The following is a 17363-nucleotide window of genomic DNA, read 5'->3' on the forward strand; positions in this document are numbered from 1 at the left end:
AGGCAAAGCCCACAGGAAGCATAAAACCAAGGAGAAGTTCAGGATATGGTTGTTTTTGGGAAGTGCTGAATTAAGGATCACCCTGGAAATTTGGGGATGGACACACACACAGAGCTCTCCCACTGATAATAAAGGAAGCATGAAAGTAACTACAAGTTCAGGACATGGTTATTTTCTGGGAAGTGCTGAATTAGGGGCCAGAGACCACTGCAAATTTGGGGATGGACACACACACACACGCTCTCCCATCGATAACAAAGGCAAAGCCCACAAAGAGCACTGGAGAGGAGCGGGTCCATCCCCTCCGAGGGCCCCGCCAGCGGAGACATTTAAACCCAAAAAGGATTTTTTTTCCTGAGCCAGCGACGGTCGTTTAACCCTAAAAAAGAGTGTTGTTTTTTTTTTTCCAGACCGAGCACTAAAAAACACTAAAAAAAGTGTGTTTTTCCTGGCCGAGCCCCGGCCGGCGGGGCCCGGCCCCTCCTCGGCGCCTGACGCCTCCCCCGGCCGGGCGGCCATGGCGGCTCGGCGGCGCTGAGCGGGGCGATGGCCATGGCGGGGCCCGGCGCGGCCCCTCCGCGCCTGGCGCTGGCCCTCGCCGCCCTCGCCGCGCTGGTCGCCGTCAAGTACTACCGGGACGCGGAGGCGGCGCGGCGGCAGGTACCGGGCACGGGGCGGCGCCGGGGCCGGGAGGGGACACGGAGGGATGAGGGGATGGATGGAGGGGGGGGGGACGGGGAATGGCGGGCGCGATCGCGCCGCCGCCCCGCCGAGCGTGAGGGGGGAGGCGGCGGCCGCGGGGCTGAGGGGGCCGAGCACCGCACGTCGGTGGCCAGCGGGGCTGAGGGGGCCGAGCACCGGGCTCAGGGGACCACCGGGAGCTGGTGGCCACCGGTGGTGAGGTGGCCGTAGTCAGGCTGGAGGGGACCACCAGCCATCAGTCGCCAGTGGGGTTGAGGTGAATGCCAGGCATCAAATGGCCACTGGGGTTGAGATGGCCACCACTGGGCTGAGGGGAGCACCAGGAGTTGGTGGCCACTGGGGTTGAGGTGGCTGTGGCCAGACTGAGGTGACCGCCAGGCATTGGTGGCCACCAGTGTTGGGGTGGACGCTGGCCTTGAGGTGGCCATGGCCAGGCTGAGGTGATGTCTGCCAGTTTAAGCGGCCGCCAGGGGCTGAGGTGGCTGCTGCTGGGCTGAGGAGACCACCACACTTAGGTTGCCACTGGGGTTGAGGTGGCTGTGGCCAGGCTGAGGGTGCCGCTGGGGTTGGGGTAGCCACAGGGGCTGAGATCCTGCCACCAGGCTGAGGTGACTGCCACACAGCAGTGGCTGCTGGGTTGAAGTGACCACAGAGCTGCGGTGGCTGCTGGCGTTGAGGTGGCCACAGGGTGTTGGTGGCTGGGGTTGAGGTGGCCACTGCCAGGCCGTGGTGACCACAAAACCATGGCAGCCACTACTGAGTTGCAGGGACAAACAGGTATCAGCAGCTGCAGAGCTTAAGGTGGCCACCATTGAGCTGTGGTACCACACACCAGTGGACACGGGGCTTGAGGTGGCCACTGCCAGGTTTCTGCAGAGCTGTGGTGGCCACCGGGCTTGAGGTGACCGCAGGGACTGTGGTGGCCGCCACCAGGCTGAAACCACCACGGAGCTGTGGTGGCCACCAGGCTCCAGCAGTGACCAGTGAGACCAGCTGCCCCCTGGAAGGAGGAGGAAGAGCAGGAGCAGCAGCACCTCCTCTGCTGCGGGCTGTGAAGGACACTGCAGAAGCAGCAAAAAAACAGGGGATGAAAACAGGAACAGAGTTTTTATGGGTTTTTTGTGTATGTTTGGGTTTGTTGGTTTTTTTTCTTTGAAATTAGGCTGATTGACTGGTTTTGATTGTAATCCCCATAATTCCGAGGGCTGTGCCGTGCTTTGGAGAACACCTTTGTTGGAGATGGCGCTCCCCTGGCCCTGCACTTCGTCTGTGAACATCTGAGAAGGTTCTGGGAAAAGAGCAGGCTTCCCCTTCTTGATATTTCTGTAGTACAAGGAGAAGCGTTTTTAAAGGATGTTTTTAAAGGATGCCTCTTTTCTTTGTGTCTTCTTGCATTGCAAAAAGGGAAAAGTGGTTCAAACCAGTTAATTAGAAGAATTTTTCCTTCAAGGACAGAAGGGTGAGGACAGTCCTCACAGCCTGACACAAGCCAGGTCTTCCGGAGGTTTGTGTTTTTCCAGAGGACAGGCAGACAGCTGTCACTGGGTCCTGCTGGAGAGAACAAAATGTGAACAGCCCAAGGGTTTCATTTTTTCTTCCTCTTGCTTCAAACATATGTCTTTGTCTCTTTCTATGGAAATGTTTGTTTAGCTAAGCAACCCACAAGCAGGTGGGAGAGGAAAACTCTTTGTGAAAAACCACAACTCTACAGAAAGACTGAAAAAGCTCGGTCTTACCCCTCTGGCACAAACGGGGGAACTTTGTGTTTCTTATAATCCCAGATTAGAAAGAAAAAGGAAAAAAAACCCACAAGCTGTGAGAGCTTTCTTTCATGTGAATGTTATCAGAAAGCAGAAGGCCAAGCCCTGACATCTCTCTCCCCTTTTAAACATCACTTTTATCGTCCCTCGTGGCCGAGCGCAGCAGGACTGGTGTGTTCTCCCTGGAAACCTTTGTTCCTCCGTGTTTGGGGTCTTCTCTCCAGCCAGGTGGGCACTCCTGGGGTCCTGCTGGTGGTTTGTCACTTCTTAACCCGTGTGTCAGTGCAGCTGAGGGATGTGACCGTGCTTTCAGCGCTGTCTGAACATTGATTTTTGGATGCTCTTATCCAATGCCTATGTTCCCATTTCACGTCCTGCTGTCTTGGCTGCAGCCAGAGATGTTCCTGTGGGGTGCAGCTGCTTCTCCTCCTGCCTCCAGCCCTGCTCAGTAAGGGATGATGATTTCTCCCCACGCTCCAGCAGCAGGCAGAGTCCAACCAGATGAAAGCTGGGAGAAGTCCTGGAGCCTGGCACAAGGCTTTGTGGTGTGATCCTGGCACCTGGCTGACAGGGCAGGTGCTCAGGGAAACATTCCCCATTTACAGGGCCAAGGATGCACATCCCCATTCATTCTGGGAACAGAAGCACAGTTTTAGCCCCAGGAGTGTGGGCAGCCCACAGTGGATTGTTCCTGTGCACAAATAACCGTCTTGTTCCTTTATTTTTTCACTTGTGTAGCCCCTGCACTCTCCCCTCCTTGTCTTTTCTCAGCCATGCCCACATCCAGATCTCCAGTTTGTATTCCAGGGTCTTTATTTCTCTCTGTCTCAGGCCTGGAACTGCCCTTGAAGGCTCGTAAGTGCTTTTGTTGCTGCAGCTGATGGGAGCAAAGCCTTCCAGGCTGCATTAGTGCTGCTTCAGGCTGGCAGGCAACAGATGGAAAATAAACTCATTCAGGAGCTCTGGGGATGGTGGTGGTGCTGCAGGCAATGGAGAGCAGCAGAATACAGAGGATTTGTGCTCACAGCTCCAGGTCTTTCCAGAGGGGTGTCAGGGGAAGCCGCCCCAAGTGATGGATCACAGGGGATGTGCCAAGGGCTGCCAGTGAGGGGCTCGTCTCACTTGCTCCATATCTCTCCCTTCTCTCACACCAACGTGGAGCTCTTCTGTTGTGCCTCCAAGTTTTCCCTTTCCCTGCAGGGCTGAGACTGTGGAGTGGAAATAACTGGAAGCATCCAGAGCCCTTCTGGGGCTGCTCCAAGGGAGACATCGCCTTTCAGCCATGCTGGGTCTCCATGTGGGCTTTGCAGAGGGAGAAACTGAGGCACAGGGTGGCTGGAATCTTGTGGGGCTTTCTGGAGAGGACCATGGGGTTTGTGGCTCCCTGATGGATGGCTGAGGGAGCAGGGAGCCAAAATGCTCCATCCAGTCCCAAGGCTGGATGACCAGAGCAGGGCAGTTGTGGGCAGTAATGCTGGCTTGGATCTCACGAGTTCCAAGGGCTCAGCTCATTCCCTTTGTGTTTTTGTGATGTGGATACTCATGAATTTGACTGCCTTTGTTTCACTACCCATCAGTTCATTCCAGCAATCACTATCTCCAGGTGCTCTGAATATCTACAGGTTTAGGACTCACTAGCTGGAAAAAGTGGGAAATGTGTCTGACAAAAGATTTTTAATCTGACTCTGAGCAAATGGTTCAGTTTGAATTACTCAGCCAGATGCAGTTTTAATATTCTCATGCCAACAGTTCCTGGACACTGATCCCAACTGTAAATAGCACAAAATCCTGCCAAGGGGTGTTAATCTTTCCCCTGCATGGTGTTTGAGTGCTGGGAAGAATGCAGATTAACTTCAGGGCTGAGAGGGGCCAGAGCGGATTTCTGCAAGAGATTGGGATGAAATCTCACTTGCCTCTTCTTCCCAAACTAGGAGCTGGCTCTGAAGTCCTTGGGAAATGAGGGGCTGTTCCTCTTTTCATCTCTGGACACAAACAATGACCTGTACCTCAGCCCAGAGGAGTTCAAGCCAATAGCTGAGAAGCTGACAGGTAGGTACCTGTGTGCCTTCCAGAGCTCTCCCTGCACAGACCAGGCAAAAACCAAAGCTAATGCACTCCACAGGTTTTATTCACCTAATATTTTATTCACTTTATTATTTTCTGGGCGCTGTTTTGGGTCTTATTTACACGAAGAGAGGCTGCGAAGCTTTACATGTTTTTGGAAAGGCTTAAGCCCTAGACATCACTTTCACAAAGTAGAGTTTTTATAAGATGGAGGATCCCATTGCTGGACTAGCAAAGTACATAAGTTACTTTGTCTGGAGCTTAAAGGGGATTTGGGATGGGTGAATGCAACAAATACAGCTCAGCCCAGGCTAGGCCAGAACTATTAGTGAGTCCCAGCGTTCCATTCATCCGCTCCCCCGGCTGGGGCGGCCTCTCTGGGATGGCAGTTGTGGGAGATCATGTTTGGAGACCATATCAGTGCAGAGCAAATGTCTCTGCTGGTGCCAAGCAGGGAGAAGTGTGGGGATGATGATGCACAGTGGAGCTCCCAGTGCAGTGGAAACACAGACAGTGTTTGCTTCTGCTGTCATGGATGGGCTCGAACGCATGTTGGGATCGCTCCGAGGTGTGGGGAACCTTCCTGGCTGAGGCATGGAAACATGGATTCCCTGACAGGTTTGGGTTGGAATGGACCTTAAAGCTCATCCAGTTCCAGCTCCCTGTCATGGGCAGGGACACCTTCCACTAGCCCAGGTTGCTCCAAGCTCTGTCCAGCCTGGCCCTGGATGCTTCCAGGGATGGGGCAGCCACAGCTTCTCTGGACAACCCGTGCCAGGGCCTCCCCACCCTCACAGGGAAGATTTCCTTCCCAATATCCAATCTAAACCCACTCTCTTTCAGTTTAAAGCCACCAAGTTGGCTGCTAAAAGGAGGACTCCCCTTTAATTCTTGCAGCCAAAACTGTCTCTGGGGTGGGTCTGAGTTCTGCTGCATAGGGACAGCTGGGAAACTCCCAGTGCTCCTGGATTTGCTGGGATAAATGTGTAATCATTTCACAATTGCTTAAAAAGGGAGGGAGGGGAAACAGCTGCTTAAATTCCTGTCCTTTTGTCTAGGAGTTGCTCCCATCTCAGAATTTGAAGAGGAGGAGACGCCTGATCCAAGCGGGGAGACTCTGTCCGTCGTGGCAAAATTCCAGCCTTTGGTCATGGAAACAATGACGAAGAGCAAGGATGGTTTCCTGGGAGTAGGTGTCATGCAGGATGTGTTTGGCCACAAATTCTGGAATAAATATGGCCACAAATTCTGGAATAAACACGTCCAGTGGGCTGGTAGCATCACTGGGAATGTGTGCTGGAGCGTTAGGAGGGGGACATAGTCCTGCTGAAGCCTTTGGGATTTGATGTGATGAGGAAACTCTCTGCTTCCTGCAGCATTTCAGTGTTTTCAGCACACTCAGCAGCTCCATGCCCCAGTTAAGACACCCTTCCTGGGAAGCTGGGAGTAGGAATTAGACGTGGCTCTCCTGGAGCTAATTCCAGGAGCAGTGGTGTTAGGTGGCACGTCCCCCTCTCCTCTATTACTCACATTCTTGAAAGCTGACAGAACTGTTTGGGTTGGTCAGAAGAATTTAGAATGTGATATATATTTTTCCCCCTTTTCTAAAGCCTCCTTACATCCATGAGCATTGGAAGGGTCCAGTCTGGGCTCTGATAATGTCTTTTGTTCACAGATTTCTCACGTTGCTCTCTCTGGGCTGAGGAACTGGACGGCCCCAGCAGCCCCTATGACTGTGCTGCTTGCCAGGCAGTTTAAAGCCTTCCTTCCTCCAAAGAATAAACTGGATCTCGGGGATCCGTGGTGGATAATTCCCAGTGAACTGAACATCTTCACTGGGTATCTTTCCAACAACAGATTTTACCCTCCGCCTCCCAAGGGCAAAGAGGTGAGAGATGAAACTCAGTTTCTATATACCCGAGATGTAGTTGGTGGAAATGTTCTGCTTCATAGCCCAGATGAATCACAGGAATGCCCAGAGGGACAAGGCTGTTGTTATGTGTCTCCCTGGGTTTTCTAAGGAAGCAGAAAGCCAGGAGCACCGTCTCCTAAGCTGGAGGTAAAACTGAGCAGGCAAGATGAGGCTGACTTGAGTAACTTCATCTTGCTTTGTTAATCATGTGGGATTTTAGGATGGTTTTTCCCAGAGGGGGTTATCCAGAAAGCAGCTGTGTGATATGATCATTCCTTGTGGAGCAGTGGCCAAGTGCTACCCCAGAGGGGAACACTTTGGTTGACAAGTGAAAAACACTGTGTGTACACAGCAGGTAAAGCCAGGCATGAGCATCGCCCTCCCCTGGGTGCCCAGGCAGGTGTCAGGGATCACTGAGCTGATGCACCTTCACAGCCTGCTGTGATTACTGATTGCACACCCACTCCTTCAAAATCTGAAACCCTATGGATGGAGGCAGCCTCGTAGATCAGTTTACTGTCCTGACTGGGATGATGGAAACTTGCAAACAATGGGAATAGCGTAGAAACCCTGGAAGATGGATTTATTTTTAAAAGCCATCCCTTGCTTCATCTCCTCAGTTTGGGAATAGGTTGGTCTCTGAGCTAGTTTTGAAGTCACAGCCATTCTCTCGCCTTCCTGCTCTGGTGGGGAGTTGCTTTGGAGCTGCAAACCTGCGTGGAGGAGCTGTCCTCATTCTTGCTCTCCTACAATTGCTTCTCTAGGTGATAATCCACAAGCTTTTGAGCATGTTCCACCCCCGGCCCTTCGTGAAGACCCGCTTTGCCCCCCAGGGGGCCGTGGCCTGTATCCAAGCCATCAGCAGCTTCTACTACACCATAGCATTCCGGTGGGTCCAGGGGGCTTGAGGGGGGCCTGGGGGCACTTCTGAGTTTGTCCCATATCCCAGGGGAGTGGAGAAGGCTGCTGTGAGCCCGTGGCAGACAGCACACATGCTGCCTGTGCAAGGCCAGGTGTGTTCTGGCTGGGAGGGAGGGGAAGTGTCAAGGAAGAGGGGGGTTCACAGCCAGCTCTTGCTCCCAGTGTCACTGTGTCCCTGGTGAGGCAGGGACTGTGCCCACATGCAGGACAGCAGCCGTTCTCCATCACCCTTGGAGCTGTTCTGGCTGAATGGGGAGAGTCTGATTAGCAAGAAATTTGCTAGATTTTGGTTAATCAAGGGGTGGGCTGTCTTTGCAAGGGGGAGAGTCTGGGGAATTATTCACTTGTTTTATTGGGAGTGTTACAGCTTTTATTTGCCTGATCAAGCTGGAAGGGAGGCTGAAGGGGTCTTGCTCTGTGCTTGTGTTTCAAGAAATGATGATGTAATTTGTCCTCCAGGATGGACACTTAGTGCCCAATTCCAAAAGGCATCAATACTGGAGATGTTCCTGACCCAGAGGATCTTCTCCAGTCTTTTACTCGCTTAATTGTGTGGCATGAAAAGCTTTTTGAACTCCACCTCTCTGCCCCAGTTTAGGTTCATAATTTCTGGTGCCTGGAGACAGCTTTTCCCTGCTGTCATGTGCAGCACATGATCCTTTCTCTCCCCCGAGAGCTGCAGCTGACGGCTCCTTTCTCTTTTCAGGATCCACGCTGAGTTCCAGCTGAACGAGCCACCAGACTTCCCCTTCTGGTTTTCCCCAGGCCAATTCACAGGTCACATCATCCTCTCCAAGGACTCTTCCCATGTCCGAGAGTTTAAGCTCTTTGTCCCTAACAACAGGTACAGCTGTTTCTCCCTCCCCCTGGGTGCTGAACAGACTTGAGGATTGTTACAGACAAGGCCCAGCTGGAATCCAGGGGCTCTGTGTGCGTGGGGGGGGCTGGTGGGCTCTGTTTAGGTGAAGGTACAAGTGCAGTGACAGCCCTGTCCCCTGTGGGCATCCTGGAAGTGCAGGGAAGGCAGAGCTGCAGCCTGAGCTTTGGCCAGGCTGGTTCTGCTGTTTCCTCATCTGCTTTCCCCACACGTCCTTCCCTGCCAGCGGCCGGCACGGTCACCGTGTCCTCAATTCTCTAGTTGCTCCCTAAACCGGTTCTGATGCAATTTTTCAGGAATAGCTTTGTTTATCAACAGGTCCAGGGGGCATCTGGCTTGGGAGACGCAGGGAAGGACAAGGATGGAGAGGGGACAGGAGAGAAGCAGGGCACAGGCTGCTGGGGACGTGGAGCACAGAGTTGGGAGTAGTTGTCCTTGCACAGCCTGAATGCAACTGGCACCTGCTGCAGCTGAGTGTCCAAACCCGAGCTATCCTGTGCCAAACCACTTTGGAAGGAGGTACCTGCAGGCAGGTGGGAAGACAAACGTTGAAGTTGCCCTGCTGTTGCCCTAGACAGGCAGCAGCCTCCTCATTAGTAGCACTGCTGCAAGCACTGCTCCTGTCCCAGCACTCCTGGCTGTGGCAGGGGCTCCCACGGCTGTCAGGTACCTGTGGGAAGCTGCAGAAGCTCCCTGTGTGTCTGTGATCACAGAATCATGGAATGGGTTGGTTGGAAGGGACCTTAAAATCATCACCCCCAAGTTCCAACCCCCTGCCATGGGCAGGGACACCTTCCACTAGAACAGGTTGCTCCAAGGCCCGTCCAGCCTGGTCTTGAACACTTCCAGGGATGGGGCAGCCACATCTGTCTGTGGTGGATGAGCCCATGCTGTTTTGAGCCAAGTTCCTGGAAAAGGAGTAATTTGAGCTCTGCAGTTGCCTGTAAATGCATCTCCTCTAGTCACTGAGGATCCCTGACACATTCCAGGGTCTGATTCACTCACCAGTAACTGTCCCTTGGTACTTGGGGGATGAGGAGGGTGTGGAAAGCAGCCCTAGGCACAGTCCCAGTGCCTGGCTTCAACCACTGAAGTTAAGCAAGGCCTAATGCTCCTTCTTCAACATATTTTTTGCTTGGAGTCTCACAGGTTAAGGTTTTGTGTGCATAGCTTTGCACTAGCTCATTGCTGCTCTCCTGGCAAGGAGCTGGAAGTGTTTCAGGGGAGAAAAGCTTCAAATCTCTTTGCCCATGACGTGTGGAGTGAAAATTCTATTATAACATTACCCTGGCGACTCAACCCCAGTGGCTCTGTCAGCACATTTCTTACCGCGAGCAGACACTCGGGGCTCTGCCAGCAGCTCCTTGCAAAAGCCTTTTGCTTCCAAAAAAACACTTTTAAAAGTTCAGCAGGATTAGAATGTGCGAATTAAGTGCTGGGAAGGCAGAGGGAGCAAAGACATCTCTCTCTTCTGTAATTTGACAGAGCTCAGAGGTGTGAGGGCGTTTTCCCAGGGTGCTGAGTGGGTGCCTGGGCCCTGATCCAGCAGGGACCTGGTGGTGTTGGTCTGGTGGAGGGAACACAGTGATCTCCAAGGAGCCAGAGCCTCCAGGCTCCAGTGCTGAACCCTGCAAGAGGAGTGTTGGATGTTGCCTTTTTTGGGGGGGTTTCCCACATGCAGCTTTAGCCTTGGGTTATGGACATGCTGGGTTCCCCTTGCAGGTCTCTGAACGTGGACATGGAGTGGCTGTACGGGGCAAGTGAGAGCAGCAACATGGAAGTGGATATTGGATACCTGCCTCAGGTGTGTGGTCACTCCCAGTCCTCCATCCATGGGCAGCAGCTCTGCAGGGATTTGTGCTCTGGTGGCCCCAAGCTGTATCACATCCATTATCCTTGATCTTTAGAGCCTTCTCTTGAGTATTGCAATATAACTTCCACTGGTCTGTGTATGTCCTCTGTGTGGCTCCCTACTGCCAGCTTTTGTGATGTATTCTTTTTTCCCTCCATGTGGGTTGAATCCTAAGCTCCTGGAGTCATGTGACTTTTTCCTTTTTTAAAACATCATCTGACAGGCAGGAGGGGAAGATGAGGAGGTGAGCTCACAACAGTGGGTCTGAATTTAGAAACTGCATGAGGTTATTCCTCTGTTTTGTGGTAATCCTGGCTCTTGGGACAGGAAACATAAGTCAGGGGTTTGAATGCCTGAATTTAACAGCCCCATTTTCTCCTAAACTAGGTCCATGTTTATTTTTAATTGCCAAAAGACAGGAAAACAGACTTAAAATCATTTCAGCTGTACCAGAACAGAGCCACAGGGAAGCTCCTGAGCAGCTTTCCCTGTTGCACCCTCTTGTGGCTTCCCAGGGCTCTGTAAGGGCTGAGCTGGTGATGGAAGCAAGAGCTTCCCATCAGCCCTGCAGGTCCTGATGATTTTAAGGATCTGGTGTCCCACAGTTAAAAATCTCCACTGGGGAGGTGGGAACATGGAGTCTCATGCATTTCCAATCTGGCAAGCACAGCCAAGCAACAGCTGAAGGAAATGAAGTTGCTTTCTTGGTATATCCCCCACATCTGCAACTGGTAAAGTGCAGCTCCAGGAGACAGGAGATCAGGCTGTACCTTCATTAGCAGCTGCACAGTCTTATTTTGGATCTTCATCCTGTCCTGGAGTACAGAAAGACCAGGATTGGGGTGTCTGCAGTGTCCAGCTCAGCCTGTTGTCTTGCAGATGGAGCTGGAATCGACAGGGCCCTCAATCCCCTCTGTGATCCATGATGAGAATGGAAACATCATTGATGGCAGGGATCCCTCAGGGGAGCCCATCCAGTTTGTGTTTGAAGAGATAACCTGGCAGCAGGAAATCCCTTGGGAAGAGGCAGCCCAGAAGCTGGAAGTGGCCATGTATCCATTTAAGAAGGTGAGAAAGGGGCTGGGCTCTTTCTTGGCACGTTTATTTGGGGCAGGTTGTCTTCACTGAGACATCCAGTCACCTCAAGAACAAGCAGAAAGCAGATCCCACAGACATGAGCAGCATTCAGAGCAGTGTGAGAGTCTCCAGCTCAACATGTGCCTCCAGGCACTGCATGCACGGCTTGATGGGCTTCAGCTTCCAGATGAAGGAGTGCAGCATCTCTGAAAGGGCATTTGGGGTCACAGGGCAGTACAGGCAGGAGCAAAGCCTTCATGTCAGGTGTCCCAGGCTTGTCTTGTAAGCAGAGGCTCATCCTTCCTGCCTCTTATCAGTGGCTGCTGCCGTGATGCCTGAGGAGGCTCGTGCTCCTTACAAATGATTTTCCCCTGGCATTACTTTTGCAGCATTCAGGTACCTTTGGACCAAGCTTTCCTTATCAGCAGAGAACACACAATCTGCCTGTGCCTCTGCATCCCGCAGTGAGACACAAATTTATAGCTCTGGGTGACCCAAACTATTTAACATGCCAGCAGCCTGTGGAGCAGATGGCTACTGCCTGTCACCGCTTCCTTGGCTGAAGGGACACGTTTCAGTGGCTGCCTTCTTGTGCCTGAGCTTACAAATGTCCCTTCTTGCTGCCAAGATGTTAATATCAGTTCCTTTCATTTGAGTGATTGGAACAATCTCTGTGCAGGGTCAGTTTTTAGGCTGTTTCAGTGAGGTTTTGTAAATAAATATCTCAAGGCCAGATTTCCTGGGCAGCTGAGGTGGGGTTGCAGATGCTTTGTGCAGTCAGTAAAATCAGGGCTCTGCAGGTGCCAGTGAGGGATCACAGTCTGGTTCCTTCAGAGCTGCTCCTCTTTGGGCTGGGCAGTTCTGTGTCTGTTCCTCACGCTGTCTCTGTCTCCAGATCTCCTACCTGCCCTTCACAGAAGCTTTTGAGAGAGCAAAAGCAGAGAAGAAGCTGGTGCACTCCATCCTGCTGTGGGGGGCCCTGGATGACCAGTCCTGCTGAGGTGAGGGCATTCCCAGCCTGGCTGGGAGGGATGATGTGCCTTGTTTGGGCTCCGAGGAGAGCTGGGGGTCAGGGAGCTGGTCACGAGCCAGCAGTAAATGTTCTGTTACTCTTTTTGGCACTGAAGATGCTGAACAGACAAAGGCTGGAAATGGAGAATTACTGATATGAGCTTGGTTCCCCAGTGGCAGGATCAGATCTGTCTGAGACAAGCCGCAGACCAATGTGTGAGTCAAGTGCCTTTGTCAAGGTGGAGACATGGATCTTCCCCCTTTCTCTTCCCCTCTCAGCCTGCTTGGGAAGAGGCAGCACTGGCAGGGTGAAAGGGACACTGCTCTCTGCTTCAGCCCTGGCACCTGCACAGGACAAGCCAGAGCAAGATGTGGGCTTGGCATTGTCCTGATATACAGCTTTTTCCCCCACCAGTGCCTAAGAACTTCCAAGCCACGTTGGGCAGGAGGGATGGATGGGAGGGGATAGGTATGTTCTGTCTGCCCTTAAAAACTCCCCAGCACTGGGCTCTGCTGGGCATGAGGAGCGAGTGGCACTCGAGGGGATCTGCAGGGATCGGTGGCAGACTTTGGCTTGGGGTCTGCTCTGGTGAACCTTCCGTCAGCAGCACCTGCAGGAAACAACAGCAGTGGAAAACTGCCAACAAGGGAGGGAAAAAGACAATGGGAAGGGCTGGGGGGGAGCCAGAGTCAGCTGCCACACCAGCCAGAGTGGTGGCATCGGGGTGGCATTGAATGATGGTGGTGACAGTCACCTCAGGAAGCACATCAAACCCCTCTGTGCCTCTTCCCGCGCCAGGTTCGGGGCGAACTCTCCGGGAGACCGTCCTGGAAAGTTCGCCCATCCTCGCCCTGCTCAACGAGAGCTTCATCAGCAGCTGGTCCCTGGTGAAGGAGCTGGAGGAGCTGCAGGTGAGGCTCACACCACACTTGCCACCTTTGCTGGTGCTGGGGAGTGCAGATGGGGCTTGGCACAGGGGTGCCAGGGGAGGGGGAGCTCATACCTCTGCCAGGGGGGTGGATTTTGGTTTCGAGCCCTCCATGTCTGAGCCCCTGCAGGGGCCAAGCAGACACCAGATGGAGGCAGCCTAAGAAATGGCACAGTGACCCTCTTGGTTCTGTCCTGGTGCCAGTTTTAAAAGCTAAACCAGATGCTCCACTGGGAGACAGCCCTGCCCAAGGCCACTGGTGCCATCAACCAGCTGACTTCTCTGCAACCCAGGGAGCAAACAAGTAACCCTCTGAACCCTGAGTCTCCTGATTGCACCATTCCCCACTTCTGAGCCCATCTCTGGGCCTATGCTGTCAGTCACAGAGCTGGAGACTCTGGAAAAGGCTGAGATCAGACTGCTGGTGTGCCTGGAAACCGCCAGTGATGGGGTGATTTTATTCTTTAAGGATAAAACCTACAGCTGAAATGTAAGAGGGAGACTGAGAGGGAATAGTAAAGCAAGTTGTGAGAATGGTACCAGTTACCACCACGCTGCACAGCAGCTCTTCAGTCCCTCCCTCACATGCTCAGTGTACTCGTGTGCTGTTCTGCCAGTTCTGGGGTGTGCAAACGTGTTTCTTTGGGGTCTCCCTACAGAGCAACAGAGAGAATGAGTTCTACAGCAAACTGGCTGACCTGCACCTGGAGAAATACAACTTCCCTGTGGAGATGATCATCTGCCTCCCCAACGGCACCGTGGTACAGTCAATACCCTTCAGCTGGGCTGGGCTCTTCCCACCAGAAACTGTTCTCTGCAGGGTCTCCCAGACCCTGGAGTGAGTGTCCACTGCCCCAGCCATTCCCTGGCCCCTCGAGCCATTGCCCTTCATGGTGTGGTGCTCCCAGGGATGCTGTGGCAGACAGGCAGCAGCTCTACCCAGAAATCTGAAACAAATGTGTTTTTATTCAGAGACAGAGCAGCAGCAGGGCTGGAACAGACCTGAACCAAGTGTCTGCCTGCGATTCCTCGTTGTCCCTGGTTGGAGTCAGCGACCTTTGGGAGGCCACTGTAGCTTGTTTCCTGTGCCCATTGTCCTTTGTGCTCATCCTTTGGAGAAAATCTCCTTATCAGCACCTTCTAGCACATTTATCTTTCTCTTGATTCCCCAGATTTGTCATGGCAGATCAGCCATTAGCAGGTCCACACGCTTTGGCTCTGCTGTGCTCCCCAGCAGCCTCTCAGAGCCCCCCCACCTTGGATTTGATGAACAACAGTTCCAGACACTTGGCAGCACGGTGCTGCCTGTGTCAGCTGCTGGGCTGGGCTGTCTGCAGGGGAGGATCCTGCCAGGGCTGGTCCAACTGTGCCCCTGGCTGGGCAGATACCAGCTGGTCACACCTGCAGGGTCCCCTCACTGTCTCTTCATGGCTCCCCTGCAATGAGGCCACGGGCTGGGGACAAACCTCAGCTCAGCCTCTCTGTGGTCAGTGGCCACATGTCCCCCTTTCCCAGCTCCATGGGGAGTGGGAAGTGTTTGAAGCTCAGGTGCTGGTTTTGCAGCTGTGTGGGCTGAGGGCTCACACCAGCATGGTCAGGCTCTGTCTCCCCAGCCTTTACTCCCAGACAAATGATCTGAGCCTCCATGATTTTTCCCAAATCACTTTCATCTTCTTCTTAACCTAAGCCAGGGGTCAGCACTTGGGGAAAGACAGACACTGTTGTCTTTCACACACCTTTCTCTGATTTTAAAATGCAAACCTGGATCCTGGTCCCTGAATTAGCATCTGCAAAGCATTAGAGATTCTGTAAGAGTTGTTACAGCCTTGTCACCTCTGTCCTGGCCAGAGGCCAAGGCAGCGGATGGGGAATTGTTCTGGCCCTTTAAGTTCCCTCTCATCTTTTTTCTATCCCAGATTCACCATATCAATGCCAACTACTTCCTGGACATCACTTCTATGAAGCCTGAAGATGTTGAAAGCAGCATCTTTAGTTTCTCAACCAATTTTGAAGACCCTTCAACTGCAACTTACCTCCAGTTCCTGAAGGAAGGACTGCAAAGAGCAAAACCATACCTGCAGACCTAAAAACAAAGGCACCTGAATGCCCCACAGAGACAGCCAAAGACTTCAGAGATCTATTTTGGTTACAGCAACTCCTCCTCATCTTCATGCCAGACATTGATGTTAAGCTGCAAAGAGTCCCAGGGCAGGGCTTTGCTCTGGATGTTGGTTTGAGGCTGAGTTTCAAGTGATACCAGTTTACACAACCTTTTGAGTTCAGGCAAATTTTACAGGAGTTAAAAAATACTTGAATACATTCTCAGTGCATATGCCTTGGTCTGCCACCTACCCTCATTTGTTTTTCCAGCTCCTGTTCAGACTCAGGAGCATCACCCAGATGTAACAGCATCACCCAGAAACCCTGATCTGCAGGACTGGACTGTTGCAGAATTGCCATTATGACCAAACACTCGTGGTGAGAACAGACTCCAGCCAGTGGGAAGCTCCTTCCTCCCACCTCCGTGCCAGTGCCATGGATGCCAGCTCCTGACAACAGCATTTATTGACAGTGACAACCAGTGTGTGATGGGACTGTAGCTGGGAATGTGCAGACAGGAACGTGGGAGGTTTGAACTGGAGGATGAGCTCTGGAGTGGCCTCCCAGGGCCTTGTGTGACCTGGTGGCAGAGGGGTCTCACTCATTCAGGCTCTGTGCCCCTGAGGGAGGTGCTGAGCTTCACACAGGAACATTAGGAATGGAGACCAGGGCACTTGGTGCAGCTCAGAGGTGTCAGGTGAGGATCAGTTTTGGGGGGCTGAGCCCCCCCAGTGCAGTCCATGCACTCCAGGCTCTGGGACACAGCAGTGAGCAGTGCCCCCCGTTCATCCCAGGGCTCCCACCCTGCTGGCTTTGGGACCTTGGTTCTCCCAGTGTCCCCTCAGCAATGCCCTCTCTGTGTTTGCTTTGAGCTTCCAGGTCACCCTGGATGATAAACCATGAAGTTCCCTTTGGGAACTGCCCTGAGAGCATTACCTGGTTGAGAACTGAGCAGTTCTAAAAGCCAGCAGTACTAAAAATATTTTCAGGAGATTTTTCCAAAGATGTTGTTCAGACATAAAGCCTTCCTCCCTTATCTGAAACCACCCTGAGCAGTTGCCCCTACTCTCTGCCAATGCCTGGCTACAGAGCGAGCGTAATTGTGTAATTTGGAGAAGGAAAAGTTAAATGAAACGGGTTTTAGGCATATTCCTACAGATATGTGAGGAGACAAAGCATCTTCAGGAGCTGCCTGCAGCCAGTTGGTGATGCTTTTTCTGCTCCCTGAAGCACAATTTTGTTGGACCAAATCAAAAGAGGTATTTTCATTCCTGGGCTCCAGGTCCAGGGAATATCCTGGGAGTGGTGATATCCTGACCCCACCCTGCCCCAGCCCTCCTGTCTGTACCCGAGCCTGGAGACTGAGCTTAGCTGGACCTCTGGGCTGAACCAGTGCCACTTCACTAATTGCTCTAGTGAGATTAATTACCCCAGTGTTGGCTTTATAACTATGCATTAGCTCTGCACTTTCCTCACACTCCGAGGGGCTGCAGTGGGACAGGCTGGGACTGGCAGTGCCATGTTGAGACATCGAGCTCCTGCCACACCGACAGTCTCATCCCTTCGGGGGACTTCGATCCCTTCAGGGCTCCGAGGAAGCCTTTGGGATCCTACAAAGTACCTTGTTTTTTACTCTCGTGAACCCCTGGGCTCCTGCAGCCACCTCTGAGCGCTCCCGGGAGAGCTCAGAAGGGCAGCAGAGGGAGCCCAAACAGCCACCCCCAGCCTGGGGGGGTCCAGGGGGTCCTGGATCCTGTTAACCTGCCAAACTGCTCCGTCGCTGCCCACCCGCTGCCGTGGGTGGGCTGTGGACAAGCAGCTGCCGCGCGAGGCTTTACTAATCCGTGCCAAGCCTGTGTCCTGTTTGTAAACCACCGATGTACTCTGTAAATTCTCCGCAGGGTCAGCGATACCTCGGGGAGGGCTGGGTGGGGTGGGTAGCTGGTGCTGTTTCCCCCCCTCCTTCCCTGCGCCTTGTGACGCCCTGGCCTGAAACCCACGGCGGGCCAGGGCCGATGTGGGCCGGGGAGGGCTCAGGGGGAGCAGCCCCTGCGAGGGGCGGTGCCGGTGGGCGCGGGGGGGCCCTCGGGCCCGGCTGTAGCTGCACCGGTAAAACCATCCATCCCTCCAGCCTCGGCCTCCTGCAGTCCGTCCTTCC

At 53.2% G+C, this 17363-nt stretch overlaps 1 protein-coding gene across 1 annotated transcript; it reads left to right on the plus strand.

Annotated features, from left to right (window-relative positions):
- Window positions 1-501: 501 nt before the first annotated feature.
- Window positions 502-17335, plus strand: SELENON (selenoprotein N). Its single transcript, XM_064635420.1, has 12 exons — window positions 502-660; window positions 4394-4511; window positions 5585-5715; window positions 6202-6414; window positions 7203-7327; window positions 8066-8203; window positions 9959-10040; window positions 10968-11156; window positions 12061-12166; window positions 12976-13088; window positions 13765-13866; window positions 15022-17335. Exons 1-12 carry the CDS (start codon window positions 547-549, stop codon window positions 15190-15192), a joined length of 1602 nt encoding a protein of 533 aa, XP_064491490.1. The 5' UTR covers window positions 502-546; the 3' UTR covers window positions 15193-17335.
- The last annotated feature ends 28 nt before the right edge of the window (window positions 17336-17363 follow it).

The sequence above is a fragment of the Pseudopipra pipra genome, chromosome 24 (genome assembly GCF_036250125.1).
Source record: "Pseudopipra pipra isolate bDixPip1 chromosome 24, bDixPip1.hap1, whole genome shotgun sequence".
NCBI classification, from domain to species: Eukaryota; Metazoa; Chordata; class Aves; order Passeriformes; family Pipridae; genus Pseudopipra; species Pseudopipra pipra.